This window comes from Macaca mulatta, chromosome 8, assembly GCF_049350105.2.
Source record: "Macaca mulatta isolate MMU2019108-1 chromosome 8, T2T-MMU8v2.0, whole genome shotgun sequence".
NCBI lineage: Eukaryota > Metazoa > Chordata > Mammalia > Primates > Cercopithecidae > Macaca > Macaca mulatta.
The window spans coordinates 150,997,599-151,010,906 of record NC_133413.1 but is presented as its reverse complement, the minus strand read 5'-3'; the positions used below and the strand labels follow the sequence as shown (position 1 = coordinate 151,010,906).

The 13,308-nt window shown below is 43.2% G+C and overlaps 1 protein-coding gene across 50 annotated transcripts in view; it reads left to right on the top strand.

The window, feature by feature from the left end:
* Window positions 1-13,308, top strand: part of PTK2 (protein tyrosine kinase 2) — a 357,319-nt gene that overhangs the window by 330,587 nt on the left and 13,424 nt on the right. For 48 of the 50 annotated variants that reach the window (XM_077944113.1, XM_077944105.1, XM_077944093.1 and 45 more), the window contains 2 exons: window positions 10,009-10,048; window positions 11,447-11,553. In XM_077944113.1, the coding sequence (XP_077800239.1) occupies window positions 10,009-10,048; window positions 11,447-11,553 (147 nt within the window). The remainder of the gene's footprint in view (window positions 1-10,008; window positions 10,049-11,446; window positions 11,554-13,308) is intronic. The other 2 variants (XR_013397442.1, XR_013397443.1) reach the window with 1 other exon arrangement.

The following is a 13,308-nucleotide window of genomic DNA, read 5'->3' as shown; positions in this document are numbered from 1 at the left end:
ACATACCACGTTTTCTTTATCCAGTCTATCATTGATGGATATTTAGGTTGATTCTGTGACCTTGTTATTGTGAACAGTACTGTGATGAATATAAGCATGCATGTGTCTTTATGGTAGAAAGATTTATATTCCTTTGGGTGTGTACCCAGTACAGAGATTGCTGGGTCAAATGCTACTTATGTTTCAAGTTCTGAGACATCGCCAAACTGCTTTCCACAGTGACTGAAGTAATTTACATTCCCACCAGCGGTGTCTAAGTGTTCCTGTTTCTCCACAACCTCGCAACTATTAATTTTTTGACTTTTTAATAATAGACATTCTGACTGGCGTCAGATGGCATCTCATTGTGGTTTTGATTTGCATTTCTCTAACGATTAGTGATATTGGGCATTTTTTCATATGCTTGTTGGCCATGTTTATGTCGTCTTTTGAAAAGTGTGTGTTCATGTCCTTTGCCCACTTTTTAATGGGGTTGTTTGGTTTTCTTGTTAATTTGCTTTAAGTTCCTTATAGATGCTTGATGTTAGACCTTTGTCAGATGCATAGCTTGCAAATATTTTCTCCCATTCTGTGGGTTGTTTATTCTGTTGATAGTTCCTTTTGCTGTAAAGAGGCTCTTTAGTTTAATTAGGTCCTATTTGTAATTTTTTGTTTGTTATGATTGCTTTTGCTGTCCTCATCATGAAATCTTTGCAAGGGCCTATGTCCAGAATGGTATTTCCTAGGTTTTCTTCGAGGGTTTTTATAGTTTTAGGTTTTACATTTAAGTCTTTAATTCATCTTGAGTTGATTTTTGTATATGGTGTAAGGAAGGGACCCAGTTTTATTCTTTGGCATATGGCTAGCTTCTTGTCCCAGCACCATTTATTGAATAGGGAGTCCTTTCCCCATTGCTTGTCTTTGCCAGCATTGTCAAGGATCAGATGGTTGTAGGTATGAAGCTTTATTTCTAGGCTATTTTGTTCTGTTGGTCTGTATGTCTGTTTTTGTACCAGAACTATGATGTTTTGATTACTATAGCCTTGTAGTATAGTTTGAAGTCATGTAATGTAATGTGATGTCTTCAGCTTTGTTCTTTTTGCTTAGGATTGCTTTGGCTCTTCAGGCTTTTTTTTTTTTTTTTTTTTTTGGTTCCATATGAATTTTAGAATAGCTTTTTCTAATTCTGTAAAGCATGTCATTGGTAGTTTGATAGGCACAACATTGAATCTGTAAAGCACTTTAGGCGGTATGACCATTATAATGGTATCTATTCTTCCTATCCATGAGCATGGATTGTTTTTCCATTTGTTTGTGTCATGTCTGATTTCTTTCAGCAGTGTTTTTAATTCTTTATTGTAGAGATCTTTCACCTCCCTGGTTAGCTATATTCCTGGGTATTTTGTGTGTGTGGCTGTTGTAAATGGGATTGCATTCTTGATTTAGCACTCAACTGATGTTGTTGGTGTAGAGAAATGCTACTGATTTTTGTACATTGATTTTGTACCCTGAAACTTTGCTGAAGTTGTTTATCACAGGGGTCCCCATCTTCCTGGGTCACAGACCGGTATTGGTCCATATTCTGTTAGGAATTGGGCCACACAGCAGGAGGTGAGTGGTGGGCTAGCCAGCATTAATGCCTGAGCTCTTCCTCCTGTCAGGTTAGTGACAGCATTAGATTCTTATGGGCATGTGAACCCAATTGTGAACTGCGCTTGCGAGAGATCTAGATTGCACACTCCTTATGAGACTCTAATGCCTGATGATCTGAGATGAAACAGTTTCATCCCAAAACCATCCCCCACCCCATCCCCTGAATCCGTGGAAAAATTGTCTTCCACGAAACCTGTCCCTGGTGCCGAAATGATGGGGGACTGCTGGTTTATCAGATCTAAGAGCTTTTGGGCCAAGACTATGGAGTTTTCTGTATATAAAATCATATCATCTGCACACACAGAAGTTTGACCTCTTCTTTTCCTATTTGGATCCCTTTTATTTCTTTGTCTTGCCTGATTGCTCTGCCTAGGACTTCCGGTACTAATGTTGAATAGATATGATGAGAGTGGGCATCCTGGTCTTATTTCAGTTCTCCAGGGGAATGCTTCCAGCCTTTGCCCATTCATTCAATAAGATGTTGGCTGTGAGTTTGTCGTAGATGGCTCTTATTATTTTGAGTTATGTTGGGTTGTGTTCCTTCATTACCTAGTTTTTTGAGGGTTTTTAACATAAAATGAGGTTGAATTTTATTGGAAGCTTTTTTTTTTTGCATCTATTGAAATAATCCTGTGGTTTTTGTTTTTAGTTCTGTTTATGTGATGAATCACGTTTAATTGATTTTCATATGTTGAACCAACCTTGCATCCCAGGGGTAAAGCCTACTTGTTTGTGGTGAATTAGCTTTTTGTTGTGCTGCTGCTGGATTCGTTTTGCCAGTATTATGTTGAGGAATTTTGTATCTATGTTCATCAGGGATATTGGCCTGAAATTTTCTTTTTTTGTTGTTTCTGCCAGGTTTGGGACTCAAAATGATACTGGCCTCCTAGAATGAGTTAGAGAGGAGTACCTCCTCCTCAATTTTTTGGAATGGTTTTAGTGAGAGTGCTACTAGCTCATCTTTGTACATCTGTTAGAATTCAACTGTGAAACTGTCTGGTCCTGGGCTTTTGGTGGTTGGTAGGCTGTCTATTACTGATTCAATTTCAGAGCTCATTATTGGTCTGTTCAGGGATTTGATTTCTTCCTGGCTCAGTCTTAGGAATGTGTATGTGTCCAGGAATTCATCCATATCTTCTACATTTTCTAGTTTATGTGCATAGAGGTGTTCATAATGTTCTATGATAGTTATATGTATTTTTCTGTGGGGTTGGTGGTAATGTCCCCTTTGTCATTTCTGATTGTATTTATTTGGATCTTCTCTCTTTTTTTAATTAGTCTAGCTAGTGGTCTGTCATTCTTATATATTCTTTCAAGTAACCAATTTCTGGTTTCATTTATCTTTTGTATGTTTTTTCATGTCTCAGTTTCATTTAGTTCAGCTCTGATTTTGGGTATTTCTTGTTTTCTGCTAGCTTTGGGGTTGTTTTGCTCTTGTTTTTCTAGTTCCTCAAGGTGCAATGTCAGGTTATTAATTTGAGATCTTTCTAACTTTTTGGTGTAGATGTTTAGCACGATAAACCTTCCTCTTAACACTGCCTTAGCTTTGTTCAAGAGATTCTAGTATGTTGTATCTTTGTACTTATTAGTTTCAAAGAATTGCTTGATTTCTGCCTTACCCGGAAGTCATTCAGGAGCAGGTTGTTTAATTTCCATGTAATCGAATGGTTTTGAACAATCTTCTTAGTACTGATTTCTATTTTTATTGTGCTGTGGTCCTAGAGTGTGGTTGGTGTGATTTTGGGTTTGTTTTTAATTTGCTATACAGTTGTTTTTTTTGGGTTTTTTTTTGTTTTTTTTGTTTTTTTTTTTGAGACGGAGTCTCGCTCTGTCGCCCAGGCTGGAGTGCAGTGGCCGGATCTCAGCTCACTGCAAGCTCCGCCTCCCGGGTTCACGCCATTCTCCTGCCTCAGCCTCCCGAGTAGCTGGGACTACAGGCGCCCACAACCGCGCCCGGCTAATTTTTTGTATTTTTTTTTTAGTAGAGACGGGGTTTCACCGTGGTCTCGATCTCCTGACCTTGTGATCCGCCCGCCTCGGCCTCCCAAAGTGCTGGGATTACAGGCGTGAGCCACCGCGCCCGGCCTATAGTTGTTTTATAACCAATTGTGTGGTTTATTTTAGAGTATGTATCATGTGCAGATGAGAAGAATGCGTATTCTGTTGTTTAATCATCAGGGACGTTAACCTAAAGTGTTCTTCTTTTGTTGTTTCTGCCAGGTTTGGGACTCAGAATGATTCTGGCCTCCTAGAATGAGTTAGAGAGGAGCACCTTTTAGTAATAAGCCAGACTCTCTGTGACCTAAAGAAATATGTACGTCATTTCTCAGCCTTTTGGCTAAGATCGAGTGAAGAAATATATACACATATTAGCTGTTGTTAACACAAGCTGTCATTTGCTAAATTTCTTGTTGTTGTTGTTTTCGTTTTTGTTTTGAGACGGAGTCTCGCTCTGTCACCCAGAGCTGGAGTGCAGTAGGGTGGTCTTGACTCACCATAACCTCCGACTCCCAGGTTCAAGTGATTCTTGTACCTCAGCCTCCCGAGTAGCTGGAACTACAGGCATGCACCACCACGCCCAGCTAATTTTTGAATTTTTAGTAGAGACAGGGTTTCACAATGTTGGCCAGCTGTTCTCAAACTCCTGACTTCAAGTGATCCACCTGGCCCATTTGCTAAATTTTTATACTTTTACTATATGGTTATAAAAGTCTCCGGAGTCACAGAAAACTTGTTCAAGCAAGATTTTTTTTCTTCTGGATGTTGCAGGGGGAGAATGCCTGAAATTCTCTTTAAAGAGCTAGCTTATGATTATTCCAATTATATTTAACCTAGTCTTCTTAACCTTACTAATTTGAACAAACCAACGCCAAATTTCCATCAGCAAATGTCTAAGTTAAATGCAGATTTCCTTAAACATTTGCTGTGCCTGTGAGGTAGCAGAGTTATGGAGTTAAAGTTTTACCCTAATAAGGGTGAAACTACTGAGTTGACTTCTAGTCACATGTGTGTGTATGCAACTGTCAACACTTACCTTAACATCTTGCAAACATTTTTTCTATATAAAATAGCACCCAGTCGGGCGCACTGGCCGACATTCTTTAGTTCATGAGCAAGGAGGTTTCATTATCAGCCATTTAACATTCCCATACACTGAGCTCCTTCCTTGTGTTGAAGAGACAGATGCATAACAAGCAGTTGGTCTTGGTGTGAAAATAAGTCCTATTCAAGATACTAGCTATTTAGAACATTGCTAATAGGAAATTTGTTAGATAAGGAAAATTCTTTGTGTTCCAGTGTGTGGCCCATAGAAGGTACTCAGAAAAAAATGTGAATTTGTTAATTAATCAAACCTGGATAGAAGGACTATGCAGAAATGCTTTATTAATAAGAACTTGTGGCCAGGAGCAATGGCTCACGCCTGTAATCCCAGCACTTTGGAAGGCCGAGGCAGGTGGATCACCTGAGGTCAGGAGTTCGAGACTAGCCTGACCAACATGGTGAAACCCCATCTGTACTAAAAATACAAAAAAATTATTCAGGCTTGGTAGCAGGTACCTGTAATCTCAGCTACTCAGAAGACTGCGGCAGGAGAATCGCTTGAACCCGGGAGGCGTAGGTTGCAGTGAGCCAAGATTGTGCCATTGCACTCCAGCCTGAGCCAGAAGAGCAAAACTCTGTCTTTAAAAAAGAAAAAAAGAACTTCTAAGACAATCAGATGACACACGGTGGGCCCACCTAAGATCTCAGTTTGCTTTGTGCCAGGTGGAGGTAATAGTAAGAGTGCTTAGTGCTAACTGACGACCTGGCTTAGTACTGCGAGGTGCTGTGTTGCATCACTCTTGACACATCGGGTACTGTCGTCATCCACATTTCACAAATGAGTAGACCAGGACTCAAAGAAAACTTGCCTAAGTGCCCCCATTTATGCACATATAGCCAGCCTTTCTCAACAGACTTCACTGACTGCCTTCCTGGGGACTGTTAACATGCTATGACCATTTCTGGTTTTTTTCCCCTTTTGTGCTTTCCTAAAGATGATAATTTGGTTTTGGCCCTATTTGTGAAATGCTCCAGCTTTTAACACTTTTAGAAATGTGCCACGGCTTCAGGGAGAACCCTTTGACTAGAAAGCCATGTAGACTGTAAATGGATGTGAACTAGTTAGTAAACATTAATAACTGACTAGTGGAAAATTGATCCCATCAGTGTGCATAAAAAGTAAAAATTTATTTAGACTTTAACACACAGGTTGACAGCATGTTCATTTTGTGATGACAGCCTAGTTGTCTTATTAGGTAAGTGTTATTAGCCTCAGTTTACAAATGGAAAAACCAAAGCCCCTAGCAGCTCTGCAACTTTTCCAAAGTAAACAGCTGGGTCCACACAGAACCTTGCACGAGGCCTAGCTCCACACACTCATCCTGTCAGACTTCTGAAGCAGGGTCTCTCCTTTACTGTACCTGAGTACCCGAGCAGGTTGTACGTGACCACACATTGGCTAGATTACTCCAGGATGTTCTGAGAATAGGATTTTCTAGTTCATCAAACTTTCTTGTTACCCAAGTATCAACCAGAAAGTTCTTTGTATTTTTAAACCTTTTAAAATGAGCATGGGGCCAGACGCGGTAGCTCACACCTATAATCACAATACTTTGGGAGGCCGAGGCGAGCAGACCACCTGAGGTCAGGAGTTCAAGACCAGCCTGGCCCACATAGTGAAGCCCTGTCTCTACTAAAAATACAAAAAATTAGCCATGCATGGTGGCACACACCTATAATCCCAGCTACTTGGGAGGCTGAGGCAGGAGAATCACTTGAACCTGGGAGGCAGAGGTTGCAGTGAGCCAAGATTGTACCACTGCACTCCAGCCTGGGCAACAGAGCAAGACTCTAGCTCAAACAAATAAACAAAAAAAACATGGAGAGCACTCAGCTGGCCGTGAGCTTGCTGGCTGGGGACAGGCGCCACATAAATTTAAAATTTTTTTAAATTTAAAAGGGCATGGGTTTTATTGCCTGAAGCGGTGAGTACAACACAGCCAATAGACACTATCTCTTGTTAAGTATTGACCCGTTTCCACCATTCCCTGACCTCACGCCTCTCTATCTACCCTGACCACCTCGCTGTTCATCACACATTCGATGTGCCCTGCTGGGACTCCTCTGTCTCCAAGCTACTCTTCTCCCAGGTTGCTACAAGTGTTCCCTTTCAGGGATCACTTTCTTAGAAGGCCTGACCTTCCTACTTAAAACTGCAGCTTTGGTCTGGGGTAGTGGCTCAGGCCTGTAATCCCAGTACTTGGGGAGGCCAAGGTGGGTGGATCGCTTGAGCTCAAGAGCTTGAGACCAGCCTGGGTAACATGGCAAAACTTTGTCTCTACAAAAAATATAAAAACTAGCCAGGTGTGGTGGCGTGCACCTGTGGTCCCAGCTGTCAGCTACTCAAGAGGCTGAGGCAGGAGGATCACTTGAGCTCAGGAAGTTGAGTCTGCAGTGAACTGAGATCACAGCACTGCAACCTAGGTGACAGAGTAATACCCTGTCTCAGAAAAACAAAAGGGCCAGGAGCAGTGGCTCACGCCCGTAATCTCAACACTTTGGGAGGCCCAGGTGGGCGGATCACTTGAGCTCAGGAGTTCAAGACCAGCCTGGCCAACATGGTGAAACCCCATTTTTACCAAAAATGCAAAAAATTAGCCAGGCATTATGGTGGGCGTTTGTAATCCCAGCTACTTGGGAGGCTAAGGCAGGAGAATCACTTGAACCTGGGAGGCAGAGGTTGCAGTGAGCCAAGATTGTGCCACTGCACTCCAGCCTGGGCGACAGTAAGACTCCGTCACTCACTCAGTCAATCAGTAAATAAATACCAAAAAACTTGTAGCTCCTCTCCTTCTATCCCAGCCATCTCCTTTCTTTGTGGGATACAGCTTCTCCTAACAGAACACAGAATATACTAATACATATTCATTGTTTATTATCTGTCTCCCTCCACTGCATTGTTAGCTGTTTGCTTCCCAGGCAGGATCTTTGTTTTATACCTCGAACAGTGCCTCGAACAAAGCAGGTGTTCAATAACTGTTCATTGAACAAGTGAATGATATGAAAATGATCTGTAAAGGAGAAAGTGCTACACAAAAATAAGTTGATATGGTATCATTCTTCATACCTTCACGCTCCGAGACTTTTTCCAAGTCTTTAAAATCAGAGGTGTTAAATGACATGTTGAAAACAACTTGATCGTGTGAGGGAGGAACAATTTTAATTTTGTGTGCTATTTTTATAGCCCTTGTATTGTGAAGAAGTGGATCTCTTTTCAGTAGAAAGTAAAGCACCTTGAGTTAGATCTATTAGCCAGTTCATTATTCTAAAGTAAGCGAGAAAAGTCTTTCTTTTCAGAAGTAGAACATAATTCCAAAAAGATTTCTTTCCAGGTAGTTAGCCTCAGAAAGACTATTTCAAGTGCAGTTTCAGGTATGACAACTTGAAGGAGAACTGGTGTTAAGTGAAACTTTATCGTGTGCCTGGAACAGAAGTTCTGGGCTGTGGTTTGGCTTCTCTGGCTTGGCCTGGAACTGATGGAGGTATAGCAACAGGTCCTGACACACACAGTGCTTTGGGGATGATGACAGTGTAGGCCCATGGGAATCTACACACCCAGTGCTACCAAGCCCCTTTCCATCATTGTTCTGGTTGTACCCGTTTTTGTGATAAGCATAGTTGGGAGGCCAGGCAGGAGAAGATGCAGACACTGGGAAGTCCTGGGATTTTAAACCCTATAGAGGTAAACTGGAGACATCCATATAAGAACATTTCAAAATTTTTTTATTTGTATAAATTTAAGGGGTATAAGTGCAGTTTTTTGTCATGGATATATTGCATAGTGGTGAAGTCTGGGCTTTTTGTATAACCATCACCCAAATAGTGTACATTATACCCATTAAGTAATTTCTTTTTTTTTTTTTTTTTTTTTTTTTGAGATGGAGTCTCCCTCTGTTGCCCAGGCTGGAGTACACTGGCGCAATCTCGGCTCACTGCAACTTCCACCCCCCCAAGGTTCAAGCAATTCTCCTGCCTCAGCCTCCCAAGTAGTTAGGATTACAGGCATATCACCATGCTGCCCGAATTTTTTTTTTTTTTTTTTTTCTTAGTAGAGACGGGGTTTCACCATGTTAGCCAGGATGGTCTCGATCTCCTGACCTCATGATCCGTCCGCCTCGGCCTCCCAAAGTGCTGGGATTATAGGCATGAGCCACCGCGCCTGGCCCCATTAAGTAATGTCTTAACGCTGTCCCCCCCTGCCCACAACTCTTCCAAGTCCCCAGTGACTATTCCACATTCTTAGGTACATGTGTACGCAGTATTTAGCTCCCACTTATGAGAACATGCCTGATTTGATTTTCTGTTTGTAAGTTGTTTCACCTAAGATAATGGCCTACACATTACTGCATCCATCCCCACTGCTGCAAAAGACAGGAATTTATTTATTTATTTACTTATTTTGAGACAGAGTCTTGCTCTGTTGCCTAGGCTGGAGTGCAGTGGCGTGATCTCGGCTCACTGCAACCTCTGCCTCCTGGGTTCAAGCAATTCTCCTGCCTCAGCCTCCCAGGTAACTGAGATTACACGCATGTACCACCATGCCCAGCTAATTTTTCTGTTTTTAATAGAGACAGGGTTTTGCCATGTCGTCCAGGCTGGTCTTGAACTCCTGACCTAAGGTTATTGCCTGTTTTGACCTCCCAAAGTGCTGGGATTACAGGCATGAGCCACTGTGCTGAGCCGATTGTATTCTTTTTTATGGCTAAATAGTATTCTATTGTATACATATACCACATTTTTTTTTATCCAGACATTCATTGATGGATACTTAGGTTGATTCCGTATCTTGGATATTGGGAGTGGTGCAGTGATAAATATAGCAGTGCAGGTATCTTTTTGATACAATGATTTGTTTTCCTTTGGCGTATACGCAGTCATGGGATTGCTGGATCGAATAGTAGTTCTATTTTGAGTTACTTGATAAGTAGTTCTATTTTGAGTTCTTCCAGTTCATTTTCCATAGAATTTGCACTAATTTACATTCTCAGCCGTGTAAGAACATTTTAAATGGGTTATGACCACCGTATTTGTGGTTCCAGAGTGTCCCATGCTTGCTTCTCTCACAGCCCTTTCCGCACATCCTACTGGCATCATTTGCTTATTTGCCTGATCCCCCACCCCAACTGAGATCTTATGCAGCACCCTGTCTTGTTCATTTTGATACCCCAGAATCTAGCCTAGAAGTTCAAGGAGGTAGATAGACAGGGTGGGAGAGAAAGGTCATTACCCAATTGTATATACCAGTGCATTGACTGAACTTTTCTTTTCCCACAGATTGGAAACCAACATATATATCAGCCTGTGGGTAAACCAGGTAAAGAAGAAAAGAATTGGGCGGAAAGAAGTTAGTTTAATTTGATGAAAGCAGGTTTTGAATGTATATGGTGTCGTAGCTTTGGAATACCCTCATGATTAATTTTGCCTCTACAGACCACAGCAAGTACGATGTTTACCACATTCAGCTCATTACTAGAGTATTGGGAAAAAGAATTTGTTGGTATAATGCATCAGAAATACCTCCTTAGGGTTGCAGTGAGCCGAGCTCATGCCACTGCACTCCAGCCTGGGTGACAGAGCAACACTTGGTCTCAAAAAAAAGAAAAAAGAAAAGAAATGCCTCCTTAGAATGCAAGATTAGAGTATTTTGTAAGAACAGCAGTAGGCATTTATTTAGGAGTGGTTTCTTTCTCTTTCCTTTTTTTTTTTTTTTTGGAGACAGAGTCTTACTCTGTCACCCAGGCTGCAGTATGGTGGCGGGTGCAATCTCAGCTCACTGCAACCTCCACCTCCTGGGTTCAAGCAATTCTCCTGCCTCAGCCTCCCAAGTAGCTGAGGTGTGGTGCACACCACCATGCCTGGCTAAATTTTCTTTTCTTTTCTTTTCTTTTTTTTTTTTTTTTTAATTTTTTGTAGAGATGGGGTTTCACTGTGTTGCCCAGGCTGGTCTTGAACTCCTGAGGTCAGGCATCCGACCACCTCAGCCTCCCAAAGTACTAGGATTACAGATGTGAGCCACAGTGCCCAACCTTCTTTCTCTGTTTTTTATTTATTTATTTTTTTTTTTTTTTTTTTTTTTTTTTGAGACAGAGTCTGGCTTTGTCGCCCAGGCTGGAGTGCAGTGGCCGGATCTCAGCTCACTGCAAGCTCCGCCTCCCGGGTTTTCGCCATTCTCCTGCCTCAGCCTCCCGAGTAGCTGGGACTACAGGCGCCCGCCACCTCGCCCGGCTAGTTTTTTGTATTTTTTAGTAGAGATGGGGTTTCACCATGTTAGCCAGGATGGTCTTGATCTCCTGACCTCGTGATCCGCCTGTCTCGGCCTCCCAAAGTGCTGGGATTACAGGCTTGAGCCACCGCGCCCGGCCTGTTTTTTATTTTTTTGAGACAGAGCTTTGCTCTTGTTGCCTAGGCTGGAGTACAGTGGTGCTATGTTGGCTCACCGCAACCTCCACCTCCCAGGTTCAAGTGATTCTCCTGCCTCAACCTCCTGAATAGCTGGGGTTACAGGCATGCACCACCACACCTGGCTAATTTTGTATTTTTACTAGAGATGGGGTTTCTCCGTGTTGGTCAGGCTGATCTCAAACTCCCGACCTCAGGTGATCTGCCCGCTTCGGCCTCTCAAAGTGCTGAGATTACAGGCGTGAGCCACTGCCCCCAGCAGTTACTCTTTCTTAACACACATGACTTAATGGCAATTGTTCTCTCTCACCAGATCCTGCAGCTCCACCAAAGAAACCGCCTCGCCCTGGAGCTCCCGGTCACCTGGGAAGCCTTGCCAGCCTCAGCAGCCCTGCTGACAGCTACAACGAGGGTGTCAAGGTGGGCATCTGAGCCTGTGCAGCACCTTCTGCTTGCAGGATTTGTGGTGTCCCCTAGTTTTCAGTTGACGGTGTTCATGTCATAGAATGGAGTTGGTGCTGAAAATAGAACAGTGCAGAGTGGAACTGCAGTGAGACGCAGTACTCAATTGGTCTGGTTCTGAACCCCTCTGAGAGTCAGGGAAAAGCTTTATGCAAATATTTTCTTTTCCATTTTCCTCTCAGTGTAATAGATTTTAGGAACTCAGTCAGATTCTGATTTTCTACATACATCTTCCTCTAATCAGACAGAATGTTTTCTTTAGAGTAAAGTGCCGAGATTGTTTCTGGTTTTAAAAATTAATTAAACCAGGATGCTTGGGGTAAGTGAGGACTTTCGTAGGCTCCAAATTTGTAAGTGTGGCTTCATGGAAGACTTACTTATTTTCCATTTAGAGTTAGAATTGGATTTGTAAAAGCAGTGTATGCTGAGTAGAGCCATCCTCAAACCAAGGGGAGTGTTTGACTCACGCACAAACAACCATAAGCTTCTGAGTTTGGCAGTCAGAAGTCAGGTGCAGCCTGCCCCAAGGGGTGCCAGCTGGGGCTGTTGGTGCCTGTGACTCTCCTGGGTCCCCACCAGCCCTCACCGAGTGCTGGAGCCATTAGAGCAGCAGCCCTCCTCCCTGAGAGATCTGACGGAGGAGGCTCTTCTTTTCTAACCTGGGTCCTGTAAGGAGATGGGTTCTTCTTACTTTCCACTTAAGATAACAAATTACCTCTCAAAACAGACCCTATTCCTCAATTCTTGGCCGGGCGCGGTGGCTCACGCCTGTAATCCCAGCACTTTGGGAGGCCGAGGCGGGCGGATCACAAGGTCAGGAGATCGAGACCACGGTGAAACCCCGTCTCTACTAAAAATACAAAAAATTAGCCGGGCGCGGTTGTGGGCGCCTGTAGTCCCAGCTACTCGGGAGGCTGAGGCAGGAGAATGGCGTGAACCCGGGAGGTGGAGCTTGCAGTGAGCCGAGATCGCGCCACTGCACTCCAGCCTGGGCGACAGAGCGAGACTCCGTCTCAAAAAAAAAAAAAAAAAAAAACAAATTACCTCTCAAAACAGACCCTATTCCTCAATTCTTATATACCTTTTATTCACATTTTAATATCTCTAAAATTGGGATGGTGTTTTGGTTTAATTGGCAGGATTTTTTTTTTCTTTCTTAGTGGTTCATTAAAAAATGTTGCATCTTGGGCTGGGCACAGTGGCTCACGCCTGTAATCCCAGCATTTTGGGAGGCCAAGACAGGTGGCAGATCACGAGGTCAGGAGTTCGAGACCAGCCTGGCCAACATGGTGAAACCCCGTCTCTACTAAAAATACAAAAAAATTAGCTGGGTGTGGTGGCGCACGCCTGTAATCCCAGCTACTCAGGTGGCTGAGGCAGGAGAATCACTTGAACCCAGGAGGCGGAGGTTACAGTGAGCCGAGATCATGCCATTGCACTCCAGCCTGGGCGACAGAGCAAGACTCCATCTCGAGGTTAAAAAAAAAAAAAAAAAAAAAAAAAAAGGCCGGGCGCGGTGGCTCAAGCCTGTAATCCCAGCACTTTGGGAGACCGAGACGGGCGGATCACGAGGTCAGGAGATCGAGACCATCCTGGCTGACACAGTGAAACCCCGTCTCTACTAAAAAATACAAAAAAACTAGCCGGGCGAGGTGGCGGGCACCTGTAGTCCCAGCTACTCGGGAGGCTGAGGCAGGAGAATGGCGTGAACCC